Genomic DNA, 14100 nt, shown 5'->3' with positions numbered 1-14100 from the left:
GCTTTCATGTCCAGAATTAAACACCTGCCTCAGGCCTACCTGGCCAGGTGGGCCAGCCCTACCTGCGTCCTCAGTGTGCTAACTGAATCGGTGGATAATGGAATAGAGCCATCCAGACCAACAGAATGGGCCCAGGCCTGCTGGCAAGGCAGGGCCAGTTGAGTCATCCTCACATGTGGGTGGGGCTCCCCCTCCCGGAGTCACAACAGATGCCTACTTGGGGCTGCCCTTAAGACTACAGGTTAGCCTCCCAGCACTCCCTTGCCCATGTATGGCAGAAAGGGGCAATTCCCCAAAAGGGTACGTTTACCTGTGCGAGAATGACCTCACCCGTAGTCCACAAAAACAATTTTATTAACCCAGTAAATGAAAACCCCATCCCTTTGTACCCCCAACCCCTTCAAGAGGATGGAGTTAGGTAAGGGAGAAACCTGGGGTGGGAACGACTCCTATTCCTTGTCTCCTATCCCTCAACGTAGAAGACCGTAGAGAGGAAGAGGAGCTGTGCAAATAGGTCATCAGAGGTGGAGGGGAAAGGGGACTACTAGACCAGGATGGCAGCTGCAGAGGTAGAGGGTGAGGGATCTGTGGAAGACCCAGGAAGGACTAGGGGAGCTGGGGCCAGAGAGCCAAAGGAGGTGGGAGGTGTGGGGGTAGAGCCCAGAAGTGGGGTCCGTTCTGAAGCAGGGTGGTCCCTTGGCTCCCCTTCCTCATCACCCTCTTGCTCCTGGGTTTCTTCCTCCTGCTCCTCATCCCCAGGACCCCGATGAACAGGCTGCTTGCAGATGGGACAGGTCTTCCGGGTCTGAGTGAGCCAGGGGTCCACACAGCGGATGTGATAAGCTGCCAAGAGGAATGAGATGAAGCACGTGGTGCCTGCTGGTGGAGTGGCGGGGCACGGGCACAGGAAGTGAGGGCCTCACCGTGAGCGCAGGGGAGCACCCTCAGCTTGTCCCCATCCTCGTATTCATCCAGGCAGATGGCACACACATCATACTGGTCTCCTGGTGGAAGAACAAAGTTCTTTTACTGAGCCATCCTGGACCAGGGCCCACAACTCACTCTGGGAGGCCGGTGGCGGAGCTAAACCCTGCAAAAGTTATTTTCTCTGGTTCTACAGAACCAGTGGAAGAGCTAAGACTGGAGCAGGGCAGAACATGAGGAATCCGGGGTTAGAACAAGTAAAGAGAAACAGAGGTAAGAAGGGAAGTGGTTTTTTGGGGGGGAGGTATGAGGGTGGAGAGCGGGAGTGGGAGGAGCAGAAACGGGGCAGGGCTTCTGCCACAGCCTTATATGGGCACTGGAGGCTCCAGTGCCGAAAACCCAGCCCCTCCTTACCTGTGTCTTCCTTCTCTGGCAGAATCTTCCCCACTCCTTCCATTTTTCTGCTTTCTCCACCTTCTCTCTTATGAGCAAGGTCCTCCATCTCCCCACCCCCAGTCCCAACTATTACATTTAATCATGTTTGCTTTCCATTTCCTGCTCTAATCCCGTCCTGTCCTCACTGTATGCGTAAAAAAAGGAACAAAGCTGGCGTCTCAAGCTGACACCTCCCTGCCATCTCTGCCTCTTTTCTCCTGGGCTCCAGCTCCTTCAGAGCCAGGGAAACAGTGGGAAGGGCCTGCTCTCCTCCACCCTCCTCACCCTTCTGATAGTCATGTGTAGGAATCTGTTTCAGTTGCTCTTTGGTCAGCCGATTCCTCTGGAGCCGTTTCCTGTGCTGGATACAACGAACTATCTGGTGAGAGGGGGAGTGGATGGATCAGTCTTGGAGAACACATCTGGACAATCCCGTACAAACCAGCCCTATCTCGCAATCCCAGAGCCAGTCTGGCTTTAAAGGCCTCAGCTCTTCCCATCTTGGTCCCTGAGCTACTCACCATCACTGCTCCCATGGCCAAAACCAGTAGTCCCACAATCCCTGTGAAAGGGATGAGGTAATAGCCCAAGGGGAAGCTATTGTCTGGGACCAGAAGCACCCGAGCCCTGGGAAAAGGAAGACGAATATCAGAGGGGCAGGAAAGGCAAAGGGACAAAGGAAGAGGGACAAAGTAACTGGCTCTGGACAGGGCCCACGGAGGGGGAAGGGGATGGGAAGAAAGTACCAAGAGGCAGAGCATGATGGGCCTGAGGCTGAATGGTTGGGGCACAGGCTTGGAGTCCAGGTTGGCATGGAAGTGCTGAAGGAAGAGTAGGAAGGAGGGACACGTCCTACCCCTTCTCGTAGACAAAGAGGGCACGCAGGTATTCGGAGCTTCTCTCCCCAATAAACACAGACGGGATCCAGATCTGCTGCTGGATTTCCTCTGCAGGGATTAGGGCATTACACTGGGGACCCCAACCTTCCATACGAATCCTTTGGTAACCCTCGCATTTGGCTCTCTTGCCCCATTCCACCTAAAGGACTGATTTCTTTTCCCTAAGGCTTCAGCCCTCCCGCCGTCTCTCAGTCTAAGCTCTACTGAAAACCCAGCTGTCCAGATCCTCCAACCTTACCACTATTCCACACCATATTCAGAAGTTCATTGGAATTCACATTGTGTACCACAGCTGCACCATACCCAGCCTTCTGAGCATTTAGGACCTAGGGAGACAAGGCAGATAAGAAGCCATCATGGGCCTTGCCACCTTTCATTCCTGGTGCCTTTTTAACCCTCAGCCTCCCAGCTCCCACTCCACATTCAGCAACCTTGAGGTCAAAGTTGCAGTCGAATCTTCGAAGCAGTGCAATAAAGACTGACCCGTTGACCGGGGCTGGGGGTGGTGGGGCAATGGGGCTGCAGGCATTGTCTGGGTGAGCCTCCACAAGGAAGCCCTGGAGAAGAGAAGCAAACAACAGCTGGATTTCATCTCCCTAGGTGCTGCTCCCCACAGGTCCCACCAAGCACAATGGCCCCCACAGGTCAGTGGGGTCTGAGCTCATTCCTGGGGTCTGAGCTCATTCCTGGGGTCTGAGCATCCCACCAAAGTCAGACATCTATCTCTTCTCTTAGCCTCCTGAAGATGCAATCACATCAAACAACATTCCTTTACCAGACCCTCCGTCATCCCTCTCCCTTTCCTAGATGAGCTAATATACACTCCACACTCCTAGCTTATTGTTTTGCCTTCCAGTTTCCCACTGATTGTAATTCAATTCTCCATTCATCCAAGTCACTTCTCAAGTTGTTTCACATTCCCTGCTCTAATACATACTCGTAGGGAACATATTCCCGTTTAAAAAAAACACAAGACCAAACCCAAATGGAGTTATTTGTGCTGACCCCCATGTCACCAGACTCAATACTTAATTAAAATTTTAGCCTCCCCCAGGAATGGAATCTTAAACCACTCTATCTGGAGTTACTTGGTCAGCACTAGTGAGGTAATCTGCCTGGCAGACCCCTGCAGTCCCCCAAAGAAAGGAGATCTTGCCACAGACAATCTAATCTTTGCTAGTATAACTTCCTTGCCCCACTCTATTCTGGCTGTAAGTCTGTCATTTTGTATAGTTCTTCAGAGATCCTTTCTATCTGCTAGGTGGAATGCTGCTTGATTAATGGGTCATTAAATAAAACCAGTAAGAGCTTTAAAATTTACTCAGTTGAATTTTTTTTAACATCTCCCTTTAATTTTCCAATTACCCATCTCACAAACAACTACTATACTGATATCTACGGCCCAACTGAGTTCTTGCTTATATGGCAGTCTTTGTGAAAAACTACTACAAAATTGCTTATCTAATTCTCACAATAACACATGTGATAACTTCTATTGTTATCCCATTTTACAGTAAAACAAACTAAGGCTCAGAGAGATAATTTGTCCAAGGTCATAAAACCAGTAACTGGCTCTAGAGACCCTACTGATATGCACCACTCGTCCTGCCTTTTATCTTAGTCCACTTTCAGTCTCCCTTCTAAGGCTCAGAGTTCTAGGAGCAGACTTTGTATTCTCCCTCCAGATTCTGGATTCCACCACACTAGATGTGCTCTTGCACTTAGTTCCTAACTTGACTCTCTTCCTACCTCCAACTTCACCCAAGAAAGGCTCCTCAACCCCTACCCAGCGGGGAGAATTCAGGGAAACAGGAAAGAGGGAAGAAAATCACCTGAAGCCCCTCCTGGCTCAAGGCAGCCCCAAAGAGAGCTGGGAGGTCTGCAAAGTCCATGCTGGCATTGTGGTCCGAGATCTGCGGACAAAAGAGTCCATGTTTGCCCTTCAGCCTGCAACCTCTCCCTTCGGCGCCCTTCCCCTAACGGCCCCTCAGACTCACCGCTCGAATGAGCCCCCGGGTGGGGGCCGCTCCCCACAGCACAGTGGCCACAACCACAGGAAGCGGGAAGGCCGCAGGGTGCATGGCAGCGGGGGGGGAGAAGCGGAGGAGGCCGCGTCCCGATAACAGGAGCAGAAACGGAGTTCTGCGTCCTCTCTTGCCCTCCTTCAGGATCCCAGGGGTCCAACCACCCCCAGGTCCCACTTCCCAGCTACATGGGGGCGCGGGGAAGGACCCCCGACTCGGGGAGTGAGACAGCCAACCCGTTTAATGGAGCTAGGAGGGAGACACCAAAAATACCCCTTTCTGGTACAGGAATAAAACGGGGAAAGGGAACGGAGGCAAGCACAGGTGACAGAAAAACTTCTGGAAGGGTGGGGGAGCTCAAGGAGGTGGGACTTCCGGCCAGGTGGGCCGTCTTTCCATCCCCTGGAAAAGGGTTTCCGGCAAACAAAGGCCGCTTCCAGCAATGGACGCTCAAGACGAAGGACTTCCGGTCCTAAAAGGCCGATTAAAAGAAAGGTTAGAGGTGGAGGGAGTGCCTGTGGAGATGAAAGGAGCACCGAGGCCCCAGAAGACGACTTAGTCGCTTCTCCGCTAGTGCCCGGGATCCCTCAGCTGCCCGGTTTCCAAACCTCTCCTCCTCCCTCTGGCCACGGCCGCCGTACCTTCAAGTCTCGCGAGAGTCGTCACCACACTCCCTCCCACCTGCTGACGGCTTCCTGTATCTATCGCGAGAGACCGCCTAACTAGTCTAGCTCACTCGATCTCGCGAGATCTTCAAATAACCCTCCCCTCTATTTTCCCGCGACTCCAATTCGATAAAAATTGCGCCTATGCTCTGGCTGCCTGAATAGCTGCACCCCGTCCCCTCACCCATTCTTGAAGCTCCTCCTTCAGCTCCGCCTTACTCCCGGACGCCTTTGCGCTCGCGCCTGCGCCTGCGCCAACTTTCTGCTGGCGCTGGACCTGAGCGCAGGGGCGTGCGCGCGCGCCCTCGCCCCTGTTGCGCGCGCGGTGTCACCTTGGGCGCGAGCGGGGCCGCGCGCGCACGGGTCCGGGAGCCGAGGGCCATTTAGTGGCGATGGCGGCGACGTCGAGTCCCGGGGCTTGTGGGATGAACGGGAAGCCCCGTACCTCCCCTAAGTCCGTCAAGTTCCTGTTTGGGGGCCTGGCCGGGTAAGCTCAGGCCCCAGGGAGGGACAGGAGGAGGCAGGGACGGGTGCCAGGAACCGGGCCCTGTTCTTTGGGTGTGTTGCAGTGAACCGAGGTGACACGGGGTCATTGCTGTCCCCATCGTATTACGAGGTCATTGATGGGCTGCTAGGATCTTTTCACCCATCGCAGGGCCCCTTCAGGGCTGCATACACGGCCCCCACCGGGCCACCAGGGTTTCCCAACCCATTGCTTGGCTCTGCGGGGCTGTTTGGGGTTTCAGGTCATTGCATGGCTCCTGCTGGAATACGTGGAGTCCCAGGTCATGAATGCCCACCTCTCCTCCTTGGGCCGGACTGCATGCAATCTCTGGGTCACTGCTTGACACCCTGGGAGCTGCATGGAACACTTTCATTGCATGGCCCCTACTGGACCGCTGGACTTTTCAGACCCATTGCTCTTGGTACACGCAGAGACTCATGTACACATGCCCACCAGCCTCCTGAACATGTAGTCCATCGCATGGCAGGCCCTGCCCTTTGTGATCTCTTGTTGCCGGGCTCCAGGGGCCTTTGGTAGATCTGGCACACCTATCTCTTGACCCCACCCCTGTCTTCCCCCAGGATGGGAGCTACAGTTTTTGTGCAGCCCCTGGACCTGGTGAAGAACCGGATGCAGCTGAGTGGGGAAGGAGCCAAGACACGAGAGTACAAAACCAGCTTCCATGCCCTCACCAGCATTCTGAGGGCAGAAGGGCTGCGGGGCATTTACACCGGGTACTGGGGCCAAAGGATGGGGGTAGGGTGTGGGTTGACAGCTCTAGACTTTGGCTTGATGCACTGACACCTTCGCTCCCCAGACTGTCAGCTGGCCTGCTGCGCCAGGCCACCTATACCACTACTCGCCTTGGTATCTATACCGTGCTGTTTGAGCGCCTGACTGGGGCTGATGGTACACCCCCTGGCTTTCTGCTGAAGGCCCTGATTGGCATGACTGCAGGTGCAACTGGTGCCTTTGTGGGAACACCAGCTGAGGTGGCTCTTATCCGCATGACCGCTGATGGCCGGTGAGTTCCAGGTCTGAGCCTGCCCCCAGCCCCATTCCCTGGAATCTAGAACCGATTTCTTATTCTAGATCTAGAGCACGGCATTCACCTGATCACAGTATTCTGGCCTCCCTTTCTTTGCTCCTGTGGGGGCAGGGTGGTCTATCCCAAACTTGGCCTCTCCCTACCTTCCCACCAGGCTTCCAGCTGACCAGCGCCGTGGCTACAAAAACGTGTTTAATGCCCTGATTCGAATCGCCCGGGAAGAGGGCGTCCCCACATTATGGAGGGTGAGTGAAGGGGCTGGAGACTGGGGATGTGGGGTCAGGTCTTGGGCATTTCTGACCTCTCCCCCATCCCCCCCACCCCAGGGCTGCATCCCTACCATGGCTCGAGCCGTCGTCGTCAATGCCGCCCAGCTCGCCTCCTACTCCCAGTCCAAGCAGTTTTTACTGGACTCAGGTGAGACCCAGAGCTGGGCCCTCAGCTCCCAGCCTAGCCTAGGCCAGCTCGGAGCTGACCGCCACCCCCTACCCTGCCTCCTCCAGGCTACTTCTCTGACAACATCCTGTGCCACTTCTGTGCCAGCATGATCAGCGGCCTGGTCACCACTGCTGCCTCCATGCCTGTGGACATTGTCAAGACCCGGTGAGTGTGCAGACCTGGGCCTGGAGAAGGACGGGAGAGCCCTCTTGAGGTCTCTCACGCCCCTGCCTCCTCTCCTTCAGGATCCAGAACATGCGAATGATTGACGGGAAGCCGGAATACAAGAACGGGCTGGTGAGGAAGCAGGGCTAGGGACTTGGGCTGCCGGATTGGATGCCCTGGGAGTGGGAGTGGGGGATAGCTGGGTAAGAGGAAGAGGGTCCCAGAGGCCAGGTCCCAGCCTCAGTGCCGTGCCTGCCTGGCTGTCTAGGATGTGCTGGTGAAGGTCATCCGCTACGAGGGCTTCTTCAGTCTGTGGAAGGGCTTTACACCATACTATGCACGCCTGGGTCCCCACACTGTCCTCACTTTCATCTTCTTGGAGCAGATGAACAAGGCCTACAAGCGTCTCTTCCTCAGTGGCTGAGGCGAGCGAGGGGCCTGGAGCCGCTGTGCCGGGGCTCCCACTCGCCCGCTGCTCCTGCAGTCAGTGTGCCCCACAGGGGACCTAGACTCTGCTGCCCTGGGCCCCTCTATTTATTTTCCCTCCACAGTATGGTTCTCTCCTCTGTGATAAAGGACTTTTGGTCTGTCCTGCCCCTGCTCCAGCTTGCCCTCCTTGTCCTAATCATCATGATCTCTCTGTCCCTGCCTATGCCTTGCACAGAGGTGGGAAGCTCCCTGCAGATCTCTGGTCTCCTCTTGGGTATTAGTTTCAGGGCACATAGTACAGCAGAAGGCCCCCTTTCTCAGTGGGGAAACCAAGGCAGAGCTGAGGGGACAGGAGAGTGCCGAAGCTGTCAAGATGATCAAAGGTCTGCAGTGGGAGGACATGGCCCCTCCTTCCTCCACCTCTCTGAGGACGTAATCAATAAATTGGATTGATGACACCACCCCCAAATCTGGAGAGTTGTGGGCGCAGGAGGGGGAGGAGACTGGACAAAGAAGCGGATGCCCCTGGAGAACAGGAACTGGAGTTTTTAAGAAAAATTATTAAAGAAAAAGTACCCGCTGTTTTTATGCAAATGTTATGTAAATCAGTCATGTCACAGCAGCTGAAGGGTGAGAAAAACGCAAACTCCAGGCCCTGGGTGTTGCTTCCCAGCCCCTTGCTCAAGAATGCAACAGACGCCCAGGTCATATGTAATCCCCAGGAAAAACCTCTGGGGTCTGGTGACTGTTTCTGCAGCCTGAAGAGGGAGGGAATAGAGTCTGAGAGGGGAAGGCTGACCTGTCGGGGGCAGAGTGGGCACAGAGCCAGGCCCCCAGAGCCTGGAGGCTTGATGTGAGCCGTAAGCTCGGGAGAGTGACTGCCTTCTCCATTTCTTTAGGAGATGTGTGACTCCCAGGCCCTGCCCTCAAGGAGCTTAGGAACCTCTTGGGGCATAAAAGGGCATAGGAAGGTCAATTGGAAGGAGGACTGGGCGGCACGAGGCCTGAAGGCTTCTCCCAAGCCAGGCCAGGGGACAGGCAGGCCAGGGGACAGGCAGACGGCAGGTGGGAACTGTCGCCTTGGCAGAACCTCGTCAGTAGAAGTTGAGCTCAGCAGCCTGGCGGTGCAGCCGGGCCCTCCCACCTCTGCCTCCTTTCTTACCCTCTCCATGCACATGCTGGCCTGGGCCACAGGGGCTGCTTTGAGACACTTGAAGCCTGGACCTTGTCCTTAGGAGTGCCAAGTCCAGAGGGGAGGATGACACAGGGAAACTGGGAGTCAGCAACAGAGCGCTGCAGGGTGTTGTGGGGCACCCGGGCCAGCCTGGGTGAGGGGAGATGGTGCCCAGTGCCCGACTGGCCAGAGAAGTGGGGCGGGGCAGCACTCCTGGCCCACTGAGAGCAAAGGCCTAGAGGAGAAACGCGGGGGAGCTGGTGATCTCTGCAAAGTTTGTAATAGCTGGAGCACAGGCTGTGAAGTGTCTGCTGTGGAAGGGGAAGCTGCACTGTTAGATGGGTTGGTGCACGGAAGTCCTCAGTCGCCAAGCTCAGGAGTTGTCCTCTATTTCGGAAAGAGTTCAGAGCAGGAGAAAGGTGTGGTCAGGGTTTCAGGTTAGGAGGATTCTTCCTGCACCATCTGGAGGAAGGGGTCTCCGTGGAGCCAGAAGTGTTGGCTTGGGCTGGAGGCAGGAGAGAAAGCCCTACCCAATGTGGTCAGGTGAACGGCAGGATCCATGGCACCAGGGGCGAGAACTGGGCTCCATCCGCCTACCTCCTGGCTTGACAGCAGGAAACCGAGATTAGTTCAGTAAAACCCATCAAGATAGCACTCACTGCCAGGCCCTCCCCTTCCCTTCCTGCTGCCCTGGGCAGAGCAGGAGAGCTGCGGTTTCTGAGGCCACAGGTGCCAGGAGGCACCCACCTGTCCTCCTAGTACTGCAGGTTGCAGGCAGATAGCCTCAGTAGTACCACTGAGCTCCCAGGAAACTTCTGGATCTTGAGCTGGAGCTTGCTTGTGATTGGCCTGGTGGGTGGTTACCCTTGGAGGAGGGAAAAGGCAGCCCAGGCAGGGGAAGTGCAGGCCAAGGCTAGAGCTTTTGGGGGTGAGCAGTGCAGCTAGGGTGGGGCAGCTGGGGCCTTGGGAAGGCTGGTGATGGTGACCCAGCCTCGTTTCCCTCTCCAAAAGAACGAACATTCTATTTTTAAATTATTTTTATGATACAAATAATATATGATGGTGGAAAACCAGAAAATGCTAAGCAGAGGAATGGAAAATAAAACTACCCGTATTTATACCACCCAGAGACAATCAGGGCTCTCACATCTTGACATCTCTTCCCAAGTTTCCTTCAATACACGGATACATGTGGGAACCGTGCTATATTCTGTTGTTTGCTTTTTCCTAAAACTTCCCCGAAGTGACGGTAATAACCTAGTGGTCTGGGAACCCCACCGTCCGTGCAGCATCAGGAGCTCTCTTTGTTCTGTGACCCACTCAGCTCCACCATCTCACTACCTCTCCAGATACGCTGGGTCTGGGATTGTGTGCCCGGGGTGTGCAGAGAAGGCTCCTGACAAAGAAGCAGTAACGAAGCCCTCCCCCGACCCTGTGCTCTGTACCCACCCGCCCCCAGCTAGATCCCAATAGGAAAGCCCGTCAGAGTCTCTCTCGAGGTCCCCAAACCACTCCCCCTCAGAGGCTGTGGCCAGAGTACCTAACAGCCACTGTCCCCAGCAGGTCCTGACCACGACCCACGCTCAGGGCTGAGGGCCTCCGTCCTGCCAGCAGAGGCCCCACACGGCCATTAGGCCGCACCCACAGGAAGAGGCTAGAGCGGAAAGTGGGGAGCGAGCCTCGGAGGAAAAGCAGCCAGGCCCGGGCCACTGTCACTTGCCTTCCCCTCTGCAGCTCTAGATGCGAGGTGTGTGTGACTGTGGCCAGGGCCTGTGGTTTCACGTGCTGGACCCAGAACAGCAGCAGGATGAGGACCACAGAGGCAAACAGGAGCCAGAGGAGACCCAAGATATAGAAGCCCAGGAAGAGGCAGCAAAAGTCAGAATTGAGAAAGGGGTCATTTCTGGAACTCTCCGCATTCCACTGAGCCACCCCCTGGGCCTTCAGGAGGTTGACAAATTCAGAGAAGGTGGCTGTGGTGGATTCTAAGATAGTGGGAGGTGAAGTGGGTTCTGTGGAGGTTAAAGATATGGTGGGTTCAGAGGTCTCGCTTGTGGGCTCTGGGGTGCTCCGGGCTGTGGGCTCTGGGGTGCTCCGGGCTGTGGGCTCTGGGGTGCTCCGGGCTGTGGGCTCTGGGGTGCTCGGGGCTATGGGCTCTGGGGTGCTCGGGGCTGTGGGCTCTGGGGTGCTCGGGGCTGTGGGCTCTGGGGTGCTCGGGGCTGTGGGCTCTGGGGTGCTCGGGGCTGTGGGCTCTGGGGTGCTCGGGGCTGTGGGCTCTGGGGTGGGTTTTAGAGTTTTGGAGAATGTGATGGGTCCTGTAGAAATTCGGAACGTGGTCTGTTCCTTAGTTGGAGGCAAGGAGGACACTTGGGGGCCTAGCAGAGCAGTCGGCACGGAGTAGAGCAGGCCCCAGTGGGTGGTGTGGGCACTGGTGTGGGTAGAGAAGCTGCCCGCAGCCCTTGTGGTAGGCACCTCGTCATCCTCTTCGTAGACATCGTAGTCTATGCTGTCCCTGTCGCCAGGGGTGTGGCAGCCCTCCCCTGAGTAGGTGTAGACAAACGTGTTGGGCAAATTGGCACACCCCACGCTCGTCACGTTGGGGGTCATGGCCTTGGCGTCCACACCCTCCTTCCATATGTACACGTTGTTGGCATTGTCCTGCAGCCAGTGGCTGAAATAGAGGATCCCGCAGTCACAGAACCAGGGGTTGTCATGGAAAAAAGCAAAAGGCAGGAGGAGGTCCCCAAAGAAGCCTTTTGGTATCGTGCGCAGCAAGTTCCGCTGGAGGTACAGGGTGTCAAGTTCCTCCAACCCATCCAGGAACCCAGGGGGCAGCTCACTCAACCCATTTTCAGCCAGGTTGAGCTTCTTCAGCTTGGGCGTGGGCTGCAGGAGCCGGGGGGGCAGAGTCCTCAGCTCGTTGCCACGCAGGTAGAGCTCATGGAGGTGGCTCAGGCCATCCAGGGCATCAGGAGACAATGAGGCCAGCTCGTTGAAGGAGACGTCCAGGGTATAGAGTGCTGGCAGCGCCCGTCCCAACAAGGGCAGGCTTCTCAGCGTATTGTGGGATATAATCAGGGTCTCCAGCCGGGGCAACGTCGCGTCAGTCTGCAGGCTGGTCAGCTGGCTCTTCTCCAGGTGCAGCTGAGTGAGGTGAGTCAGATTCACCATGGACACCATGGAGAAGGTGCCCAGGGGGTTCCCACCCAGGCGGAGGATGTTGGTTTCTGCTTGCAGACCTGGAGGTGGTGCCTTCAGCCCCTTATTTTCACAGTTCATTTCCACCTCGCTGGCCACTTTGCTGATGCCACAGATGGGGTGGGGGTGTGAAGGGCTTGGCAGCAGGAGCAGCAAGAGGAAGAGAGGCATGGGGACCTGTGGGCAAGGGGGGCTTGAGTGGGCGCCCCTCCGGCCCCCGACAGTATTCCTCCAGGCCCCAGCCCCCACTGCAGCCTCCAGGATCCCTTCCAGAAACTCAGCTCCCACACCTCTTCTCCTCCACTCCCCTTCCCTCCCCTAGCCCCCCAAAGCCTAAACTGCTAGCTCCAGGTCCTTGGCTGGCATCCGTCCCTCAGGCTCCCTCCTCCCCCGGCCCCAGCTTACAGGCCAGCAGAAAGACCTCCGGAGCCACAGAGCTTCTTCCAGGGTGTGACTTGGTCCTTCTCTCTTCCAGCTCCAGGGAGGGCCTGGTCAGCGGGTGGAGATGGGGAGGAAATGCCAGCCTGATAGGGGCTCCTGAGACCCGGGGATCGGTCTCGCTCCCGGACGCAGGCCTTTATCATCTCCTTCCGCAACTTTCCCCAAGCCCTCCTTTTGGTCCTGCTCTTGCCTACTATCCTTCTTCACCAGGCGATTGGGAGCGGGCTCCAACCACCACTCTCTCCCAGCTTTGAAAAAACCTCTCCAGCTGCCCCTCTAATTTCCCCTTCACAGCTGCATTCTTTCTTCTTTTTTTTCTTTTTTTTTTTTTTTGGCCACACCACACGGCATGCGGGATCTTCCCCAAACTCGTGCCCTCTGCATTGGGAGCGCAGAGTCTTAACCACTGGACCGCCAGGGAAGTCCCACAGCTTCATTCTTCGAATGGCCTAACTTTTACCCTCGCCTCCCTCTCCCTCCTCATCCCACTCTAGGCTGTTTCTCCTCCGCCCCCACTCCATGGACTCAGTTCTTACCACGGTCACCATTGACCCCCAAGCCTCTCCATCCACTGGACACTCCTTGACATGATCTTACTTGTTTTCCGAAGCGTGAACACCTGTGGCCACTCCCACTCTGGGACTCATGACAGTAATTTTTCTTTTTTTAGATTTTAGATTTTTCTTTTTTAAATTTATTTTTAAGCTTATTTTTTATTGAAGTATAGTTGATTTACAATGTTGTGTTAATTTCTGCTGTTACAGCAAAGTGACTCAGTTATACGCATGTACACATTCTTTCTCATATTCTTTTCCATTATGGTTTATCCCAGGATGTTGAATACAGTTCCTTGTGCTACACGGTAGGACCCTGTTGTTTATCTGAGAGTAATTTTTTCTTGGTTTTCCTCTTGCCTCTCTGGCTGACCCTTCTCAATGTCCTTTGTGGATTCTTCTTCCCCTGCCCTTCATGAAAAATTAACATGCCCCCGGAGTTCTTTGGCCCTCCTTTTCTCTTACGCTACACAAACACCTGAGAGTCTCCTCATCCATTCCCTTGCCTTCGACCACCACCTGTTCCCCAGTGACTCTCAAATCTTTGTCTCTAGCCCAGACCCCTCTCCTGAGACCTGAACACGTATGTCCCACTGCCTTTTGGATTTCTTGGCTCTCCCAAAGGCCCTGAAGCAATATGTTCAAAACTGAGCTCATCATCTGTCTTCAAATAGCTAATCCTCCTGTGTTGTCCAACCTGGTGAGTGGTTCTGTAATCCACTCATTTATCTATCCTTTCAACCAGTACAAACAAAATCCCTGATAGTCATCCTAAACTCCCCCCCTCCATTCCCACATGCAACCTTCTACCAAGTCCAGCTGATTTTACCTCCTTTTTTAAAAAAAAATTAATTAATTAGTTTATTTATTTGGCTACGCCGGGTCTTAGTTGCAGCACATGGGATCTTTGTTGCCTCATGTGGGATCTTCGTTGCCTCATGTGGGATCTTCATCTTCACTAGATGCCTCATGCGGGATCTAGTTCTGTCCAGGGATTGAACCCGGGCCCCCCGCGTTGGGAGCATGGAATCTTAACCACTGGACTGCCAGGGAAGTCCCTGATTTTACCTCCTAATGCCCCTCAAGCCCACCCCTTCCCATCCCCCCTGCCACCATTTCTTGTCCAGGGTGCCATGTTCTCTCCACTGCTTCACTGCAGCAGCCTCCCCGATGCTCTCCCAACTTTCTAACTCCCCTCCTT

At 55.3% G+C, this 14100-nt stretch overlaps 3 protein-coding genes across 8 annotated transcripts; 1 reads left to right on the top strand and 2 right to left on the bottom strand.

Moving 5' to 3' along the window:
- Nucleotides 1-336: 336 nt before the first annotated feature.
- Nucleotides 337-5374, bottom strand: RNF167 (ring finger protein 167). Of its 6 annotated transcripts, none has more exons than XM_067020966.1 (10): nucleotides 5132-5374; nucleotides 4256-4754; nucleotides 4091-4171; nucleotides 2690-2815; nucleotides 2497-2584; nucleotides 2216-2306; nucleotides 1881-1986; nucleotides 1645-1738; nucleotides 924-1004; nucleotides 337-843 (listed from the first exon to the last, which is right to left on the bottom strand). In XM_067020966.1, exons 2-10 carry the CDS (start codon nucleotides 4337-4339, stop codon nucleotides 545-547), a joined length of 1050 nt encoding a protein of 349 aa, XP_066877067.1. In that variant the 5' UTR covers nucleotides 4340-4754; nucleotides 5132-5374; the 3' UTR covers nucleotides 337-544. The 6 variants fall into 6 exon arrangements, with proteins under 6 accessions (XP_066877067.1, XP_066877066.1, XP_058902776.1 ...); XM_067020965.1 differs by having other exon boundaries at nucleotides 4924-5148; XM_059046793.2 differs by lacking the exon at nucleotides 5132-5374 and adding an exon at nucleotides 4891-4943.
- On the top strand, nucleotides 5055-8126 carry SLC25A11 (solute carrier family 25 member 11). The gene is made up of 8 exons (XM_059046799.2): nucleotides 5055-5434; nucleotides 6034-6186; nucleotides 6270-6476; nucleotides 6655-6745; nucleotides 6827-6917; nucleotides 7004-7103; nucleotides 7184-7235; nucleotides 7372-8126. Exons 1-8 carry the CDS (start codon nucleotides 5340-5342, stop codon nucleotides 7525-7527), a joined length of 945 nt encoding a protein of 314 aa, XP_058902782.1. The 5' UTR covers nucleotides 5055-5339; the 3' UTR covers nucleotides 7528-8126.
- Nucleotides 8127-9735: 1609 nt separating this feature from the next.
- GP1BA (glycoprotein Ib platelet subunit alpha) lies at nucleotides 9736-12381 on the bottom strand. Its single transcript, XM_067020960.1, has 2 exons — nucleotides 12310-12381; nucleotides 9736-12081 (listed from the first exon to the last, which is right to left on the bottom strand). Exon 2 carries the CDS (start codon nucleotides 12073-12075, stop codon nucleotides 10225-10227), a length of 1851 nt encoding a protein of 616 aa, XP_066877061.1. The 5' UTR covers nucleotides 12076-12081; nucleotides 12310-12381; the 3' UTR covers nucleotides 9736-10224.
- Between the last annotated feature and the right edge of the window lie 1719 nt (nucleotides 12382-14100).

Source organism: Kogia breviceps, chromosome 19 (assembly GCF_026419965.1).
Source record: "Kogia breviceps isolate mKogBre1 chromosome 19, mKogBre1 haplotype 1, whole genome shotgun sequence".
Taxonomy (NCBI): Eukaryota; Metazoa; Chordata; class Mammalia; order Artiodactyla; family Physeteridae; genus Kogia; species Kogia breviceps.
This window is presented reverse-complemented; position numbering and strand designations above follow the sequence as displayed.